The sequence below is a fragment of the Bubalus kerabau genome, chromosome 3 (genome assembly GCF_029407905.1).
Source record: "Bubalus kerabau isolate K-KA32 ecotype Philippines breed swamp buffalo chromosome 3, PCC_UOA_SB_1v2, whole genome shotgun sequence".
Lineage (NCBI taxonomy): Eukaryota > Metazoa > Chordata > Mammalia > Artiodactyla > Bovidae > Bubalus > Bubalus kerabau.
Genome location: NC_073626.1, coordinates 181572803 through 181591079, shown reverse-complemented (window position 1 = coordinate 181591079; position 18277 = coordinate 181572803). Strand labels below are relative to the sequence as shown.

General features: G+C 40.6%; 1 protein-coding gene across 3 annotated transcripts; it reads left to right on the top strand.

Annotated features, from left to right (window-relative positions):
- Positions 1-713: 713 nt before the first annotated feature.
- On the top strand, positions 714-17864 carry TMEM50A (transmembrane protein 50A). 3 transcript variants are annotated; one of them, XM_055574092.1, is made up of 7 exons: positions 714-837; positions 4275-4379; positions 6046-6158; positions 7499-7566; positions 9957-10049; positions 12543-12603; positions 15134-15206. In XM_055574092.1, exons 2-7 carry the CDS (start codon positions 4287-4289, stop codon positions 15189-15191), a joined length of 486 nt encoding a protein of 161 aa, XP_055430067.1. In that variant the 5' UTR covers positions 714-837; positions 4275-4286; the 3' UTR covers positions 15192-15206. The 3 variants fall into 3 exon arrangements, with proteins under 3 accessions (XP_055430067.1, XP_055430066.1, XP_055430068.1); XM_055574091.1 differs by lacking the exon at positions 714-837 and adding an exon at positions 2028-2197; XM_055574093.1 differs by lacking the exons at positions 714-837; positions 15134-15206 and adding exons at positions 2036-2197; positions 17346-17864.
- Positions 17865-18277: the final 413 nt, after the last annotated feature.

The window sequence follows — 18277 nt, the reverse complement described above, 5'->3', positions numbered from 1 at the left end:
ATGGAGTAGGAATGTACCTCTTGAAGTTGGGTCAGGATTGTTACCTTGAATTCATTTGCCTGATAGCCTTTTTCTGTTCTACTGTTCTTTCAAAATGTTCAGCAAAATGTTGAAGCTCTGGGAGGGAAGTGACTTCCAATTCTAATTTATGTTCCTGTAACAAACCATGGAGCTCTGGGTGAAGCCTATTAACAAAATGGGCACACAAGGCAAAACTAGTCCCCGGATCTTTGAGGCCGGAGTAGTGTCTGTGCGCGCTAAGTCACTTCAGTCGTGTCTGACTCTTTGTAACTCTATGGACTGTAGCCCTCCAGGCTCCTCTGTCCAAGGGATTCTCCAGGCAAGAATACTAGAGCAGGTTGCCATGCCCTCCTCCAGGGGATCTTCCCAACCCCGGGAATGAACTGGAATAGATAATCTTGTTTAGACTTCAGAGACAAAGCAGAGCAGGCTTCTGATCTTGTTTGTTAACCTTCCTGGACTGCCTGAGGTGGGTGCAACCCTTGTAGCACCATAGATAAGACAGGGGATGAATCTTGAGATTGTTGAGCCCCTAGAGGGGGTCTGGTAAACGAAGCCCCAGGCTTAACAACATTCCAAGTTTCACAGGACAAAACAAACAGCATTAACAAGAAACCAGAGCTGCAATTTGCTTACAAATTGATGATGATATCAGTTTATGTCCTGGGATTATAAGTGAGAACTCCAAACTGCAGTTTTTCAAGCCTCACCCCAAGGAGTGCTGCCTAGTACCTTTTCCCAACTGGGATTCCAGATGTGCTGTCACGGGACTTCCCAGCACTGTTTAAGTCTGTATGCTGGTCAAAATCCTATTTGGTGATGTATCCTCTATTATTGGTTCTCTTTTCTTTTAATGTTAGTATATTGAAAGTAAGCTAGATAATTCTCTAATAAGTATTAATATTATCTATTTGTAGAGAAAGAGGGGCTTATTTTGTTAACAAATCCTTTGAACTTGAGACGAAAGTGAAAACTTTCTGCAAAGCAGGGTCTTTTCAGTATATTTCTTAATGCCAATTTTGAGCATTTCCGGGACTTAGTATCATGTTAACAAACTAGCTCAGCAGGTAAAGAATCCACCTGCAATGCAGGAGACCCTGGTTTGATTCCTTGGTCGGGAAGATACACTAGAGAAGGGGTAGGCTGCCCACTTTAGTATTCTTGGACTTCCTTGGTGGCTCAGCTGGTAAAGAATCCACTTGCAATGCGGGAGACCTGGGTTCAATCCCTGGGTTGGGGAGATCTCCTGAAGAAGGGAACAGCTACCAAAAACGAGGATCATGGGATCCAGTCCCATCACTTCATGGCAAATAGATGTGGAAACAGTGAAAGGCTTTATTTCCTTGGGCTCCAAAATCACTGCAGAAGGTGACCGCAGCCATGAAATTAAAAAATGCTTGCTCCTTGGAAGACAAACCTAGACAGCATGTTAAAAAGCAGAGACATTACTTTGCCGGCAAATGTCTGTATAGTCAAAGCTATGGTTTTTCCAGTAATCATGTATGGATGTGAGAGTTGGAGTATAAAGAAAGCTGACTTTCCAAAAATTGATGCTTTCCAACTGTGGTGTTGGAGAAGACTCTTGAGAGTCCCTTGGACTGCAAGGAGATCAATCCAGTCAATCCTAAAGGAAATCAGTCCTGAATATTCATTGGAAGGACTGATGCTGAAGCTCCAATACTTTGGTCACCTGATGCGAAGAACTGACTGATTTGAAAGACCCTGATGCTGGGAAGATTGAAGGCGGGAGGAGAAGGGGACGACAGAGGATGAGATGGTTGGATGGCATTACTGACTCAGTGGACATGAGTTTGAGTGAACTCCGGGAGTTGGTGATGGACAGGGAGGCCTGGCAGTCCACGGGGTCGCAAAGAGTTGGACGCGACTGAGCGTCTGGTCTGAACTGAACTGACGTGAACAGCGAGGCGGCCCGGGGGCGCGTAAGCGGAGACTCCGCGCGGTGGGCGTGGCTCTCTCCGGCCCTCCTCCAGCCGGTCCTCCTCTTTACCCAAGCCCGGCTCTCTCTGCCCCGTCTCCGCATGCGCGACCGAGCCCTGGGGGCGGGGCTGCTCCATCCGGGTATCCGGCGGCCTTTGGGTGTTTTGTTTTCTTGGCTGGAACCTGGAGGGGTAGCGGGCTCCGGACTTACTGCACCGGCCAGGCTGGATTTAAAACTGTAAGTACCAGGCCGGAGTCGGGGGAAGGGGAGGGGCCGGCCGATTGAGGCCGGAACCGTCTGCCCGGCTGATGCTGCCTGGGTCATTGCGTCCATCCTCTTGGGGAAGCTGCAGGCTCAAGCCAGCGCCTTGTTGGACCCTTCTTTCCTGCCTACTTACTGCTGACCTGTTTTCGGCCGGGGGCGGGAGAGGGCGACCACCTCCGCGCTCCGGACAGTGCCCTCCCCTGGACGTCGCAGGATCCCTGAAAATCGAAAATCACCATGCTCCTCCCCCCCGCCTCCGCTACTTCAGATCTGCGGAAGCTGACACCCGGGAAGGAGTTTAAGCCGGCTGGTCCCCTCGGAGAGGGACATGGCCGAGCTAGAAGAGCTAGATCTGGTTCCCACGTCTTCCCAGTCGCTGGCCACCCTCTACACCTCACATCCCCGGAATCTGGAGGGGCGGAGTTTGGGGTTGAGTGTGCGGGTCTAAACCAAAGAAAAACGGAGGATTCGGGGTGGCGTCATCGGGGTAGATCGAAAGCAAAAGATACTGGATTGCTGTTCCTCCTAAGGAAGAATTTTTTTTTTAAGTTAATTTTCAAAATTAGACTTGTCCTCAAGTCCTATTAGCACAGCTTTTAATTTAATTTTTAAAAGGGAGTTTCCAACTGGATTCATTACTTTTGTAACAACCCCGGTTGTCAACTACAGAGTAGCTTCATAGAGGTTAAGATTCACTGTAGGAATTTGGATGTTTGCTTGATTATTAACAATTTACACTTAAGGCAGGCTTTTTCATATTCTGAGACAGAGATAATATGGATATGTCTCACACCGGGTCTGTATAGCCCAGCTCAAAGGAATGTTTTGTGTAATTGTCTATGGCAATTATCCGTGGTAATTCAGCAGTGGATTCCTTTTTCTTCCTTTCGTTTCATCCTTCCTTTCGTGTGTGTGTGTGTGTGTGTGTGTGTGTGCGCGCGCCCGCGCGGGCTTAGTCGCTCAGTCGTGTCTGACTGCGACTTTTTGGACTGTATCCCACCAGGCTCTTCTGTCCATGGGATTCTCCAGGCAAGAATACTGGAGTGGGTTGCCATGCCCTCCTCCTCCAGGGTATCTTCCCGACCCAGGGCTCCAACCCGCCCTCCTGTGGTCTCCCGCATTGCAGGCGGATTCTTTACCCTCTGATCCATCGAGGAAGCCCCTCCTTCCTTTCCTGTCCTTTCTTTATTCCCTTTTTCCTTTTTGAATGGTCTGCATTAATATTGACTTCAATTTTGTGCCTTTTTTTTTTTTGGCTGAAAAACATGTTAGAGGTAGAGATTATTAAAATGAAACGGCTGTTCTTTACATAGAGGGCTTCCCTTATGATTCAGCTGGTAAAGATTATGCCTGCAATGCGGGAGACTTGGGTTTGATCCCTGGGTTGGGAAGATCCCCTGAGGAAGGGAAAGACTACCTACTCCAGGATTCTGGCCTGGAGAATTCCATGGACTGTATAGTCCATGGGGTTTCGAAGAGTTGGACACGACTGAGCGACTTTCACTTTCACTTTTACATAGAAATGAAGCCAAAAGACAGGCTTGGAAAAAAATAATGAAGTGAAAGGACTCGATGTGAATAAACATGTTATAGATAAAATGTGTAAATTGCTAAGAGAAATATTTTTCATCTGAGTCCATACTTTAACTCAGAACCAAAATTTTATCATTTGTCTCTTCACTGTGTAAGTGTTCCTGGACTCTAAATATCTAAAGCACATAATAACTTAGTTAAGAATTAAAGTTAATAATCATTATAATTTTTTTCCAATATTTAGATACCCACTTTTGCTTAAAATCATCCTTTAAATTGAAAAAAAAAAAAAAAAAAAAACCACAACAACTGAGTCCACACTTTGTTTTCCAGAGTTTTGTGGAAATTGATCAAAACTTGAATCTCAAATATTCTGAAGTATATGTAGCAAATAAAGTATTTGTAACTTCATTTTTATTAAATTATTCCTAAACTGTTATTTTCTGGAAACATAAGTCAGATTTGAAGCAATTCACTAGAAGTACTATATTAAGTTAGTTTTATTTGTTTGTTTAAGTGACCTGAAAAAATGTCTGGATTTCTGGAAGGCTTGAGGTGCTCAGAGTGCATCGACTGGGGGGAAAAGCGCAATACTATTGCTTCCATTGCTGCCGGTGTTCTAGTAAGTGTCCTTGATCATCTGGGCCTTCCTTAATTTGATGTGTTTGTTTTTATGTATTTTGAGTTCTGTGTGATTTCTTTAAGTATGTACTATTTATTTTATCTTTGACCACTGAATTTTTAAAAATAAATGTTGATATTTTTATTTATGAGAGGATTTAGGTATTCCATTTAAAGAGTTGACATTATGGCTTAAAATTTGATATTATTTTTCTTTTACTGCATAAAACATAATATAGTGAGAGTATATTTTATGTATTTATTCACAACATGGATCATGCCTCTTCTTAATGAGTACATGAAGTTACCAAGAAGTGTTCAAGAAACAATCAGGTCAAAACCATTCAAAAGATATGACTGCATTTCTCCATAACTTAACTTTTCAGTCTCATTAGATAAATAAAGTGCTCATTAAAATATATTGTTTAGAAGTAATTTATAAGATAAAATTCTTATTTATATTACAAATCCTTCAAGGCATGTGATTTTTTTTGTGCTCTAATGTTGACATATACTCTAAAGAGTGAATTTTAAGTAAACAAACAAAAATCTAAGTTTAAATACATCTCTTTGCTTAGCCTCTTGACAGTTATAATCTATGAAAAATAATTGTCCTAAATTTTTCCAGAGTAATGTCAAAATATAAAACTAATATAGAAATTCTGCTCTTATATAAAAAAAAAAAAGCTTTGAATTTTAGTCTCTGAAGAAAATATCTTGAGTATGTTGGGTTCAAAGGGTTTTAAAAAAAAGGCAAAAGAATACTTGTGCTACCCAGTAAAAATGTCATTAATATAGATCTGTCTGTAACCTGATAAAAATAATTTGATTAACCTAAAATAGTTATTTATAAATAATTGCCTAAAGATGGCAGTTCCCAGAGCTAACTAGGTCAAGGTTGGAAGTGGGGATGGAGAAGGGGATTACTTTCCAAATCTGCTAAATTACATGTCAGAATTTGGTTAATATCATCTTATTGTAAGTGTCTGCTCAAGTGATAAAAAGTATTTATGCAGTTTTAATGTCTTTTTTCATTTTATGTTTGCCCTTGATAATGTCCAGAGCCAAATTCAATTAAAATAAATTATCATTTTGTGTTTTAATTGAATTTAGCATCAGGCCTGAAACCATCTGTAGACTGCACTATAGTTCATCAAAAGAGAAAGCAGTACTGCACGGCACATTTTTATTTCACAGCACCGAGAGACTAGTTAAAATTCTATCAATAATAATTATTCCCCATATTATTTTGAGTACTGTTTTTTTCATTTTCAATAATATCTTTCTGGAGGCTTTTATCATCAGCAACAGGCCACTCCTCTTGTCAGTTCAAGTCTAAATGACTTTTTTCCTTTCTCCTGCCATGAAATATAATTTACTTCTAGTTCACAAAAATTAGATCACAGACTTTTTAAATGACAATATAAAAGAATGATTGTAATCATCTTAGAAAAGAAGTTTGTGTTAATAAATAATAGCTGTGGGACTTTAGGGTATCTAATCTTTCAGTAGATACTAAGCCAAGTGCTAATTATATGCAAGAAACTGCTGGAACATTTAAGAAAATTTTGGACTTTATTAGAAGGGATCTCTTCACTCAGATTCTTTGCTTTTTAGCCAGTAAGATATGAAGTGACTGTCATTTCTCCTCCTGTGGTTTGTCTTAGTTTTTTACAGGCTGGTGGATTATCATAGATGCAGCTGTCATTTATCCCCGCATGGACGAATTCAACCATTCCTACCACGCGTGTGGTGTTATAGCAACCGTAGCCTTCTTAATGTAAGTATCATTGCACAGATTGTCACAAGAGAAATATGTTTTACATATAGTTGAGTAGAGTTAAGATTTTTAAATATTACCAAATTAACATATGGGTTGTGGTTGAAACATCAGATCATAGAGAAGGACTCAAGAAGAAAAAACAGCGGTCCTCTTTTCTGTTCTTCTTGTTTTAATATTTGCTTATATGGCTGAGCTGGCTCTTTAGTTGCAGCATAGGAACTCCGGTTGCAGCATGTGGGATCTAGTTCCCTGACCAGGCATTGAACCCAGCCCCCCACCCCACCCCACCCCTGCCCCCAAATACACTGGGAGTGTAGGGGCTTAGCCACTGAATCGGCAGGAAAGTCCCCAGAGCAGACTTCTAAAGAAAGCAAGGCTGTCTCAATTTACAGTGGTATTCTGTGAAGCTCAGTGAAAGACTTTTTATGTTTGGAACATGTGTCAGGGATTGACAGAGCAAGATTTTACCACTTGCATCTCTTCATGCTGAGTATGTCTAATGTGTACAAACAGAAAACTAGATAGGACCAAGCTAAAGATCATTCCAGTCTTAGCAAGATATAATTCTAAGAATTTCATTCTCAAATTTTGACAAGAATCAGAATCATCTAAAGGATTTGTTCAAATTCAGATTGCTGGGCCCTACACCCAGAATTTCTGCTTCAATAAACTTGGGGTAGAAGCAGGGAATTCTCATTTTAAAGCATGTCTAGCTGATGCTAATTCTGCTGGTCTGGGGACTATATCCAGTGCTTTACAGGATACTGATTGAGGAGCCTTGCCTATTGTTGTATGAACCCATTATTCAAGACTCCTGAAGACTTAAATTTGCAGAACTCTATGGTTAGATAGCTGGAGAAGGCAATGCCACCCCACTCCAGTACTCTTGCCTGGAAAATCCCATGGACGGAAGAGCCTGGTAGGCTGCAGTCCATGGGGTCGCTAAGAGTCGGACATGACTGAGCGACTTCACTTTCATGCATTGGAGGAGGAAATGGCAACCCACTCCAGTGTTCTTGCCTGGAGAATCCCAGGGACGGAGGGGCCTGGTGGGCTGCCGTCTATGGGGTCGCACAGAGTCGGACAGGACTGAAGCGACTTAGCAGCAGCATGGTTAGATAGCATCACCAACTCAATGGACATGAATTTGAGCAAACTCCAGGAAATAGTGAAGGACAGGGAAGCCTGGCATGCTGCAGTCTATTGGGGTGGCAAAGAACTGGACCTGACTTAGCAACTCAACAACAGCAGCCTATTGTACCTGGCAGTTTGATGTCATGGAGAATTTCCTCTTCGAGTCAGAGACCCTGATCTCTTGGTTTGCTCTGTTCACGCAGGATTAATGCAGTATCAAATGGACAAGTCCGAGGTGACAGTTACAGTGAAGGCTGCCTGGGTCAAACAGGTAAAAGATGCAAAGAGCATCGTACTGTACACTCTTAAAATAAGAAGTATACACGGAAGGGCCACTTGTCTGACTTCTTCAGATCAGGTATAAGATGGAGATGTGTCTCAGGAGAGGTTGTAGGTTCCAAGGCCTAAGGTAAAAGTCACATTTGGTCAATGGTTGCCAAATAGTTCAGAATACAAAGTTTTGAGTATATAACCCTGTCCAGTAATAGTACTGTATAGATATAAATGTATACAGTGTATAGTAAAAAACAGTATATAATAAAGAATGCATTATGCAGAGTGCAAAATAGACTTTCTAGTACTTGAAGCTTAACTATATAAATTATTTTCTTCCCTTTTTTGCCAACCTTACTTGATTGAATTAGCATTTTGCTACAGCTTAGATTCATAGTTTTTGGCATGTTTCAAAATACACAACATAAAATTAACTGTTTTTAACTGTACAGTTCAGTAGTAAGTACATCCATTTTTATTGTGCAGCCAGTCTCCAGAACTCTTTTAATCTTGCAAAACTGAATAGGATAATAGAGTTGTAGTGCTTAGATTCACCCAGGCCTGCCTTTCTGCCCTAAGGAGCTCATGTGCCCTGGACCCCATGGCCATGTGCCCAAGGTAGGCAGAGTACAGGATGTGTGTAGCACAGCTTCCTGTAGAGTCCAATTTAGTCAAAGATTTGAGGAGACAGATACTTATTGAGCATTTTAAATGGTAAATTTATATCCATACAAAAATAAACCTGAATATAGGCAAGTTTCAGGTGACTTTTTTCCCCCCCGCCCTAATGAAATAAAAAGAACTGCAGTGGTCAATTCTGGTCTGTGTTTTCAGACTCCCTCTGGTTCACTCTCTGTTATCAATAGATGAACTTAAGTAGAAGCAATACAGATATACTGATATACTGTGACCTTGTAAAATCTAAATGAAGAGATAAATGTTAGCACGGCTCTGGGGGCCCAGAGCTGGTTGTATTTGTGTATCATATCACATCTGTAAGAGCTTATTATTTCGGAACTATTGTTTTATATCTTGGGTATGAAATCAGAAATTTACATATAACATTATTTGCTGTGTTTTATTGAGCAAGGCGGGGTTTTTATTAAAATGCATTTGTTCTAATTAAATAAACTCATCTCAGAATTCAAATTCTTTAGGCGAGCTAATGACTCTGTTTCAGTCAGTCAGTTCAGTTGCTCAGTTGTGTCTCTTTGCGACCGCATGGACTGCAGCACGCCAGGCCTCCCTGTCCATCACCAACTCCCAGAGCTTACTCAAACTCATGTCCATCAAGTCGGTGGTACCATCCAACCATCTCATCCTCTGTCATCCCCTTCTCCCACCTTCAATCTTTCCCAGAATCAGGGTCTTTTCCAGTGACTCAGTTCTTCCCATCAGGTGGCCAAAGTATTGGAGTTTCAGCTTCAGTATCAGTCCTTCCAATGAATATTTAGGACTGATTTCCTTTAGGATTGACTGATTTGAGCTCCTTGCAGTCCGAGGAACTCTCATAAGTCTTCTCCAACACCACAGTTCAAAAGCATCAGTTCTTTGGTGCTCAGCTTTCTTTATAGTCCAACTCTCACATCCATGCATGACTACTGGAAAAACCATAGCTTTGACTAGACGGACCTTTGTGGGTAAAGCAACGTCTCTGCTTTTTAATATGCTGTCTAGGTTGGTCATAGCTTTTCTTCCAAGGAGCAAGCGTCTTTTAATTTCATGGGCTGCCGTCACCATCTGCAGTGATTTTGGAGCCCAGGATATAAGGTCTGTCACTGTTTCCATTGTTTCCTCATCTATTTGCCATGAAGTGATGGGACCGGATGCCATGACTCTGTTTATTTTATAGTAAATCTTCATAAATATTATATAAATGTGATTTGTAAGTTGATTGTCTTTCCGTGTTGCTGCTATGGCACCCCACTCCAGTACTCCTGCCTGGAAAATCCTGTGGACGGAGGAGCCTGGTGGGCTACAGTCCATGGGGTCGCAAAGAGTCAGACACAACTGAGCGACTTCACTTTCACTTTTCACTTTCATGCACTGGAGAAGGAAATGGCAGCCCACTCCAGTGTTCTTGCCTGGAGAATCCCAGGGACGGCAGAGCCTGGTGGGCTGCTGTCTATGGGATCGCACAGAGTTGGACACGACTGAAGCGACTTAGCAGCAGCAGCAGGCACTTAGAATGTAAAGACAAAAGTCAACAGGGAAATGGCCAGCGTCCACACTGACTGTCCTTAGCACAGTTCCCACTGTTCTTGCTTTAGACTCTGATGGCAACTGCACATGTTTTTCTCTCTGGGTTTTTGTCTTCTTTTGAAAAGCTAATTGAACTGAGTGCTGCCATAGAAGAAACAATTCTGGTAAAATACTATTTCTCTTAAGGTGCTCGCATTTGGCTGTTCATTGGTTTCATGCTGGCCTTTGGCTCTCTGATTGCATCGATGTGGATTCTTTTTGGAGGGTATGTTGCTAAAGGTAAGAGAAAACGCGGTTTACCTTTTACTTCAATGGAATTTTGAAATTTTGCATTAAAGTTGTTTTTTTTTAGAATAGTTTTCTTTGTATAGTTCAGCCAACTACTAGCGATGCATTTGTGCCCAGGAACCCCCCTCCCTAATCTAAATTTATATTTGTTTTGTTTGTTTGCTCTGTTTTTAGTATTCCTTTCTCCTGTATTTTTTCTTCTCATCTAGAGCCTGGAAGGAATGGGACACAGCTCCATACCTTGTTTCTGTTTGACTTTCAAAAACCTCAAAAGCAGAACACATATCTTGTCCAGCTATTTGGCAAGTCTTGACTTGCTGAATAATATGCAGAATAACATCCTAGATTTGAAATTTATTGAGCTCAGCCTCCTTGATAATATATCATCTTCTTATTAGATAAAAAAGTGAATTAACACTTAATGCATATCTGCTATATAAGGCCAGTTTGAGACTAGCTAGGAAGAGACCTACTCTTAGGTCCCTGGTTGAATTTTTGCCTTGAGGGACCCCAGAAAAATACGAAATTCATTCAATATTCTAGGTAAAATCGACTATGCTTATCATAGTAAAAAATAAAATATTAATGATTTGCCAAACCAGACCAGCAGAAATCTAATCTAGCTCATATTTTAACACTTCACTTTGTTGGATAAGATGTAATTTCTTGGATTAAAATAGTTGGTTTCCTGATTTTTTTTTTATTCAAATTCTTTAAATCTTGCAGGTAGGAATGATAGGCAGTTTTAAATATTTATAGTTCTTTTATTTATGTAATTTATTATAAAACCATGTTACTAAAAATATAGAAAAGAAAGAGAAAAACTAATAATCTTACTGCTCTTAAATATTTTGGTATATTTTCTTTGGTTTCTTTTGTTTCTTAAATAGTTTGTAATATAATTTTGAACCTAGCCTTTTGCCTATCATACGAAATTCCCTTGCTGCTACAAAATTTATCGTCATCATATTTTAAAAACAAAAGTGTTACTTTTTTATCATGTGAATTGCATAATTCTTATTCATTGTAGAAAACTGAGAATATAAAAGTGCTCAAAGAGGAAAGTAAAATTACTGATAATTTTTCTTTCCTAAATAACAACTATTAATACAGAGCCCCTTTTTGTAGAAATGTGTTCATCTCATAGACTTTGAAGTTATTTTCCTAAAGGCTTCTGAAGCCAAGTTATGCTTTGAGAATTATTAGTAGCAAATCTGTAATTTTATGAAGTGCCTTTATATAGAATCTTTATGAGTCATTCTAGTGGTAATGGTTATTTAATGTGGCTTTCTAGTACAGAGGGCCTATACAAACCAGCTATTATGGTAGTCAGATTAATTTAAAACTCTTAGGAGGAAAAGTTGCTATTCATCACGCCTCGGTTTGTCAGTGAGTGATCACTGACAGCTCCAATAGTAAAAACTTAGGAGAATTTCAACTTCAGTCCAGGATAAAATCGGGACAAAATGGTCTTTTGGCAGTCTTTCCTATCTTAGTGGCTACTTTCTTCATCCAGGTGTTTAGGCCCAATACGTGGGTGGTTAAGTCCTGTCAAAGATGACACCTCTTTGTCTTACATCCCACAGCCTAATCCATCCACAAATTCTGTTGATTCTGCTATTCAAGTATATCCTGAATATGAGCACTTTGTATCTCTTGTGTTGCTCCCGCCCTGGTTCCATCCATGAGAGTCTGTGGCCTGATTCCCTAAAAGAGCTTGTTTGTGTCCCCTCCCCACCCTCGCCCCGCTTCAGTCTACTGTCAGCACCGCAGCCAGAAGATCCTGCTGAAGTGCGTCAGCTCAAGTCACTTTCTGCTCAAAACCTTGCAGTGATTTTTTGTCCTCTCACCCAGATTGAAAATCAGAGTCCTCAGCACGACTGTGAAGCTGTGCAGGATCTGCATCGCCCCCGCCCCCTGCGCCTCATCCTTCTTTGACCTGACTCCTGCTTCCCTCCCTTTGGCCCTTTGACTACTCCTCTGATGTACTAGGCGTGCTCCCAGCCCAGGGCTTTTGTGCTGCTGTTCTGCTGCTTCCGCACGGCTCCTGCCCTCACTTCTTTGTGTCCTTATACCTTTCCATGCGTCACCTTCCCATGAGGTCTTTCTGGCCACCTGTATATCATCATTCAGTACACTTCCAATACCTTTCCTGCTTTACTTTTTCTTCTTACTTAATCTCAACAGTGTTTAGCTCCACGAAGGCGAACATTTTGCCTGTTTTATTTACTGCATTATCCTCAGCACATTCAGCAGCACTAGTACACAATATGTGCTCGGTATTTATTAAATAAATGAAGGAAGCTACCGTTTATTAAACCAGAACTACACTCTCATATGTACTGTGTCATTTAATACCCACACCAATCATAGTTGCCAGAAAAGTCGATTTATGTTAGGCAGGAAAACTGATATTCACCAGTTTATCAGAAACTGAATGTTTTGAGATCATGCACCTCTAACTGTTAACAATTACTTTTATAGAAAAAGCCATAGTATACCCTGGGATTGCTGTATTTTTCCAAAATGCCTTCATCTTTTTTGGGTAAGTTTGTTTTGCATTCTTCATCCTATCTTTTTTTTTTTCTTTTTTTAAAATAATACTTAGTTTTATGTCATTTACTGTATTTAGTTGCTTAATTTCCCCCTGTCTAATGCCTCTCCCCCATGTTATTGTCATAAAATATGAAGAATGAGACTGAGACAGATACTTTTAATACGTGGGTTGGTTTACTGCCAAGCTTGGAAACATACATTGATTTTTTTTTTAAATGCCACCACCTCCCCTTTAATGAAGAATTGTGATTCATGTAGATTTAGTTATCTAGCACTGACGCTGTTCATTTAAAATTTATGTCTCTAACAGTTGCTTTTAATGAAAGCCTGCTTAAAACCATTTCTCCTTAAAATTTTGTTTCTGGATGCATTTTATGGTTCTTTCTGTCCTTGGTGTCACTAGAATTTGTGTGTGATATTTGAGGTGTAAAGCCTTGACCTTTTTTTATCCTTCTGATGTAGTGACAAATTAAAAGATTACTTAGACCCTAAAAACCTTAATACTTTTATCACTAATCTTTTCTAATGTTCATTCTTTTCTGGACATATAAGGCATGCCCTTTCCCCTTTCCCTAGCCTCCCTCTTCACCCCATCTCCCAAAAAAACAACAGAAACTTCTCTTTATCCTATGTATCAGGAGTTCTTAATTCCCATTCCATGGGTAGGCTTCTAAAGAATGGGAACCACCAAACATGTCTGTGTGCAAGACATTGGTTTTTCTGTTTATTTCTGGGAAGACAGCCTATGGCTTTCATCAAATTTTCAAAAATGTCCTTAATCCAGAAAAGGTTTTTTTAAAAAAACAAAACTGCTGTATATTCTAGGACAGTCTATTCTAGACTGTCCCTTCCTACCTACCTCCTGAAAAGAAATAGATAACCCCTGTCTACTTGAACCACTCATGGAATGCTAATAGTTAACCTTTAACGATAGCCAGCAGTTGGTATTCACACTTTTTCCATTCCACCACATTGCATTTTTGCAATTTTATAAAATCAGTTTAGAAACAAGAAAAATGTGAATTTACATGTGGCAAGATATACAGCCTCTTTGGGTCATACCTTGCATCTTGAAACTAGTGGAGAAAACCCAAGAGTTTGTTTGTTTTTTCCCTAAAGTTAAGCCATTGATTTTTGTGCAGAAAATAATAATGCCCAAAGTTTCTTGAGCACTTTTTATGTGCAAGGCACCATTCTTAGTGTGTTACATGTGTGCTTCCAGTTGATTCCCAAAACTCTGAAGGTGGCTCCATTGTTACCATCATTTTATATGTGAGAAATAGGCACAGAGATCATGTTCCAGACCATGTGGCTAAAATTCAGGCTATCTGACTCTGAAGTTCAGGCTCCAGGAGGATGGAATTTCAAATGAGTTTAATTAACATTTTCTCCTTTGTTGAGTCTTCAACCAGTTGCTTAATATTAGTTCTGTTTCCTTCCTGCCCTCCCCCCTCTTTTTTTTTTTTTAACGAATGTAACACTGTACTTGAAAAATAGGAAGTGAACCAACCTCATTCCCCAAGTTATGTAAATTTGGTAAATATGGGTAGATTCGTTATTTTGTAGGGTGATGTATTATAGCATGTGTTTATTAGAGGGACAGTGTTGATGTTTAGAATTTCTTTTCCTTTCAAGCTATAACACTGAGGCTTGAACGTCCTTAAAGAAGGACCAGGAATCTGAGCTCAGTACTCCAGAATCTCCACAGGGTTAGAGGTGCTCGTGAGAATTCAGTGTCCCACAACTTCAGCCAACGGAAGGTAGCGTAACAGGGTCAGAGGCAGGGGTCAGAAAAGCTTCAGGATGGAGTGGTGGGGAGAGGACTTAGCAAGAACCAGCCAGGGAAGGGCAAACAGCAGCCTTCTGTGTTATAATCATTATTTACTCTAGCAGAGGTGGAGGATAAAGTAAGTTCCACCTTGAGATGCTATTTCCGGCAGAGAAGTTCCTCAGTCAAAGCAGGGAGGAGGAGCCAGAGGATTGAGAGATTTGTGGGAAAATTTTATCTTTTCCAATGAGGGAAGAAACACATAAGTTCATACAGTAGTTATCACATTTCACAAAACCTTAAAAACCAGTTGCTGGCTTGTCTCAAGTTAGTTATAAAACGTTATTTTTCTATGCAACAAGTTTGGTTAATTTCTCATGTATTGCTATTGTACTCATTAAATCCAAAACTAATTTGGTTTTGTGAAAATACTGTAAGCAAATAGAAGTTAAATCCAACTAACAGACACCATTGTCAGAATAGTTGTAGCAGATTGCCCACCATTTTTGATTTATAACAGAACAGTTCTTAGCAATAAATTTAGAAACTGTTGTTTCAGAAATCAGAAACAGAAATCAGTACCAAAGGTAACCATCTGACAACGCAAGAGGGACCTATTCTTGCCTAAGAAACTCTTAAGGTTGCAGATTGCGTCTGGTGACTAGGGCTTAAAGTTAAGCCATGCCTCTTTTAAGCTCTCTGTGGAGTAAGGGCCCCTCATACCTAACTCTAGTTTTTCTTTTTTTTGTAGCAGTAGTTTTGAAATTACCTGGAAGAACACAGATCAATCGCTTTTTGGAGGTTTATGAAATCCTTTGTAAAGGAGAATTCCATGAGAGGGTATAGATGACTTCCTGGTTGCATTTTTTTTTTTTTTTTTCATCAAAAAACACTCAAGTGCTTCCCTTTATAAAGGCCTGTGAAACCTATTTTGTTTTGGCTGTGCTGAGCGGCTCACAGGATGTTAGTTCCCCAACCAGGGAGCAAACCCAGGCCCCCTGGAAGTGCAGAGTCCTAACCACTGGACCGCTAGGGAATTTCCTATGAAACGTTTTAAAATTGACCATTTTGACTGAGTGTATATCTTTAAGTATACACTGGAAATTGGAAAACAGATGAGAAAAGAAATGAAAACCAGCAGATGCCATTGTAGTGTCTACTTTTCACTTCTCCCTTGCCTTAGCCCCCCAACATCCAAGCCCTGATGAGTTTGCTTCTGAATTGTCTTAACCCTCTTCTCTTTGTGTCCATTTCCTTCGTTAGGTTCGGTCATTCTCATCCTTTCATGGGCACTTCACACTCTTGACTGATATCTCTCTTGGGTCCGGTTTCCCTGTATCAGTGTTCTAAAACACTAGGAAATGGCAGCCCACTCCATTCTTGCTGGGAAATTCCACGGTCAGAGGACCTGATGGGCTGCAGTCCGTGGTGTCACAAACAAGCCTGACACCACTGAATGACTAGCACTTTGATAGAAGAGATAGCCACTAGGGGCCATCCAGCAAAATTCAAAACAGTATTGTTTTGTTTTTTTGAGCTGACATTTAAAAATGAAGGTATTTTACCTAAAAATCTGAATTCTTGAAAAACTAGAGGATGTGCTGACCCTGGGCCCTGGTTCAGCAGCAATCATCTGGAGCCGAAGTTGTTTCTTTTACCCGGAGATGCGTCTCTGCATAGTCCCAGCTCCTGCATTGCCTGGGCCCAAGCTGCCTTTAGTAGATCACAGACTGGTGCCCGCCCGCTTGACTCATCTGAGGCTACCGAAGGCCCTTGTGGGCAATTTGCCACTCTGGTCAATTGGCTTGCTAAATCCTGGCCGCTGCCATTTCTCATTCTCTTTGTCTCTTAAACTGTACTCTAGCCATATTGGACTCTCCGCTGCTGTACTACACCAGAGGTATTTATATCAAGATATATATGAATTAGCCAAAAACTTTGTTCAGGTTTTTCCATAAGATCATACAGGAAAACCCAAACGAACGTGTGTGTGTGTGTGTGTGTTCTTATGCATCTGCCCTCGTAAATTGAAGCCTTAAAAAATAGCTATAGACACTTCCCAAGATAAAACCCAGAGTGTAGGCTCTGTGAGGGCATTTCCTGACACGTCCACCTCTGGGGCTTTGCCTGAGGTGGTCTTTTATTCCTCTTTGCCTTTTTTATTTTTCCTCTCTTTGCCTTTTGATCTGTTTCCTCCCCTAAAACATCTTCACCATCCCACCAGCTCCTGCTTCTCCCACCCTGCCATTCAAACTCCTGCTTATCCTTCATGTTCTTCTAATATCACCGCCTCTGTAAGTCCTTTCCTGACACATTCAGGCAAAAGAAATCCCCACGCAGGACTTCCTGGTAGTCCAGTGGCTAAGACTGCGCTTGCAATGCAGAGTTCGACCTGGGTTCAGTCCCTGGTCGGAGAACCAGATCCCAGATCCCACATCACAACCAAGACCTGGCACAGCCAAATAAATAAATATTAAAAAAAAAAAAAATCCCCATACGTTCCCTGCTCCCTTAACATGTGGTATATATGCCTCTCCCCACCCCTGACCCCCTTTACTTACCACGCTGTGTCATCAAGAGCATAAGCAACTTGAAGGCCAGGCCTGTATCTTTACGTTTATAACCCTAGCTTCTCGCACTGCCATCTTGACTCAGAAAAGGCTTGTTAAAGGAAATAGATGATATCAGACATGTAATGGTCACACACTAAACGCTGGTTAACTTCTTAAGAGGGGCAGCGGAAGTTCAGGTTGCAGGACAGCTTGTGGTAAACAGCACAGCTGAGTGCATAGGCAGAACTTACTACCGTAGAGCGATCAGATTCTGTTCTGATACATCCCAGGGGTTTTTTCCATACAGCTCATCAGTTATTTTGTTGCTAGTTTCCCACAATTCTAAATCTCTCCTCCTTTTTTTTTCCCCAAACTCAGCCAGTCATGTGATATTTCTTGATCTTTTCACAGAGGACTCGTTTTTAAGTTTGGCCGCACTGAAGACTTATGGCAGTGAAAGCTTCTGATTCGTCACTGCCCAGCAGCCCTGCGTGGGTTTTGTTTTTGTTTGGTTTGGTTTCTTTTTTACTACTCACTCCCAGTCTTTTGTAATGCCATTTTCTAAACTTCTTTCTCTCAACTTAAATTTGTATAATACTAAAATCATGAGAACTCTCTCTTTAAACAACAACCACAGCAAAATCTATTGTGATATACATTTGATTACATTTGATTAACTTGTAAAATGTTGAAGAAAAGTGTTTCACGTGAGAAATTTTTATTACATTTTATCATGTTTATAAAAATAAATCACAAAAGAAATCACGGAGGCATCTTATATGAGTATTTGTCATATCCAAGGTCCAAAACTTCAATTAAAATGTTCTGAAGATTTAATGTGTTTATTTAAATGTGGCCTGTTCTGTGTCAAATATCAGATGAACTATAAACAATGATGAAATATAAACACGTTCTTGTTTTTAAAAACTATTCAGTGGTCAGAATTCTTCCTCACTATCCTTTGTGTTTGGTTTATTAATGTATGGTTTTGCCAAAAATTCTGTAACTATTTCAGTGTAAATAGTTACTGAGGGTCTCCCAAGGGGTGAGTGAATATGTTGAAAAGGAGAAGTCCCATAATCTGGCCACCGGTTTCCTCAGAAGTGTGCCTCCGGCGCCACTGGGTGCGGGGAAGGCCAGTGGTAATGACTCAGCTGTGGCCCTGGGCCTGGTGGGACGCTGAGGCACTGCGCAGCCTCCACGGAAGGAAAGAGGAAGCGGACAGGGACTTGCTCCTTATTCCCGTGACTGACTCTCGTGTTGTTGGTTTGAAAATTGATTGAATTCCATTTCATTGTGTCTCTGCTGAACCACTAAGCTCAAAATAGACCAAGTGAGGTCAA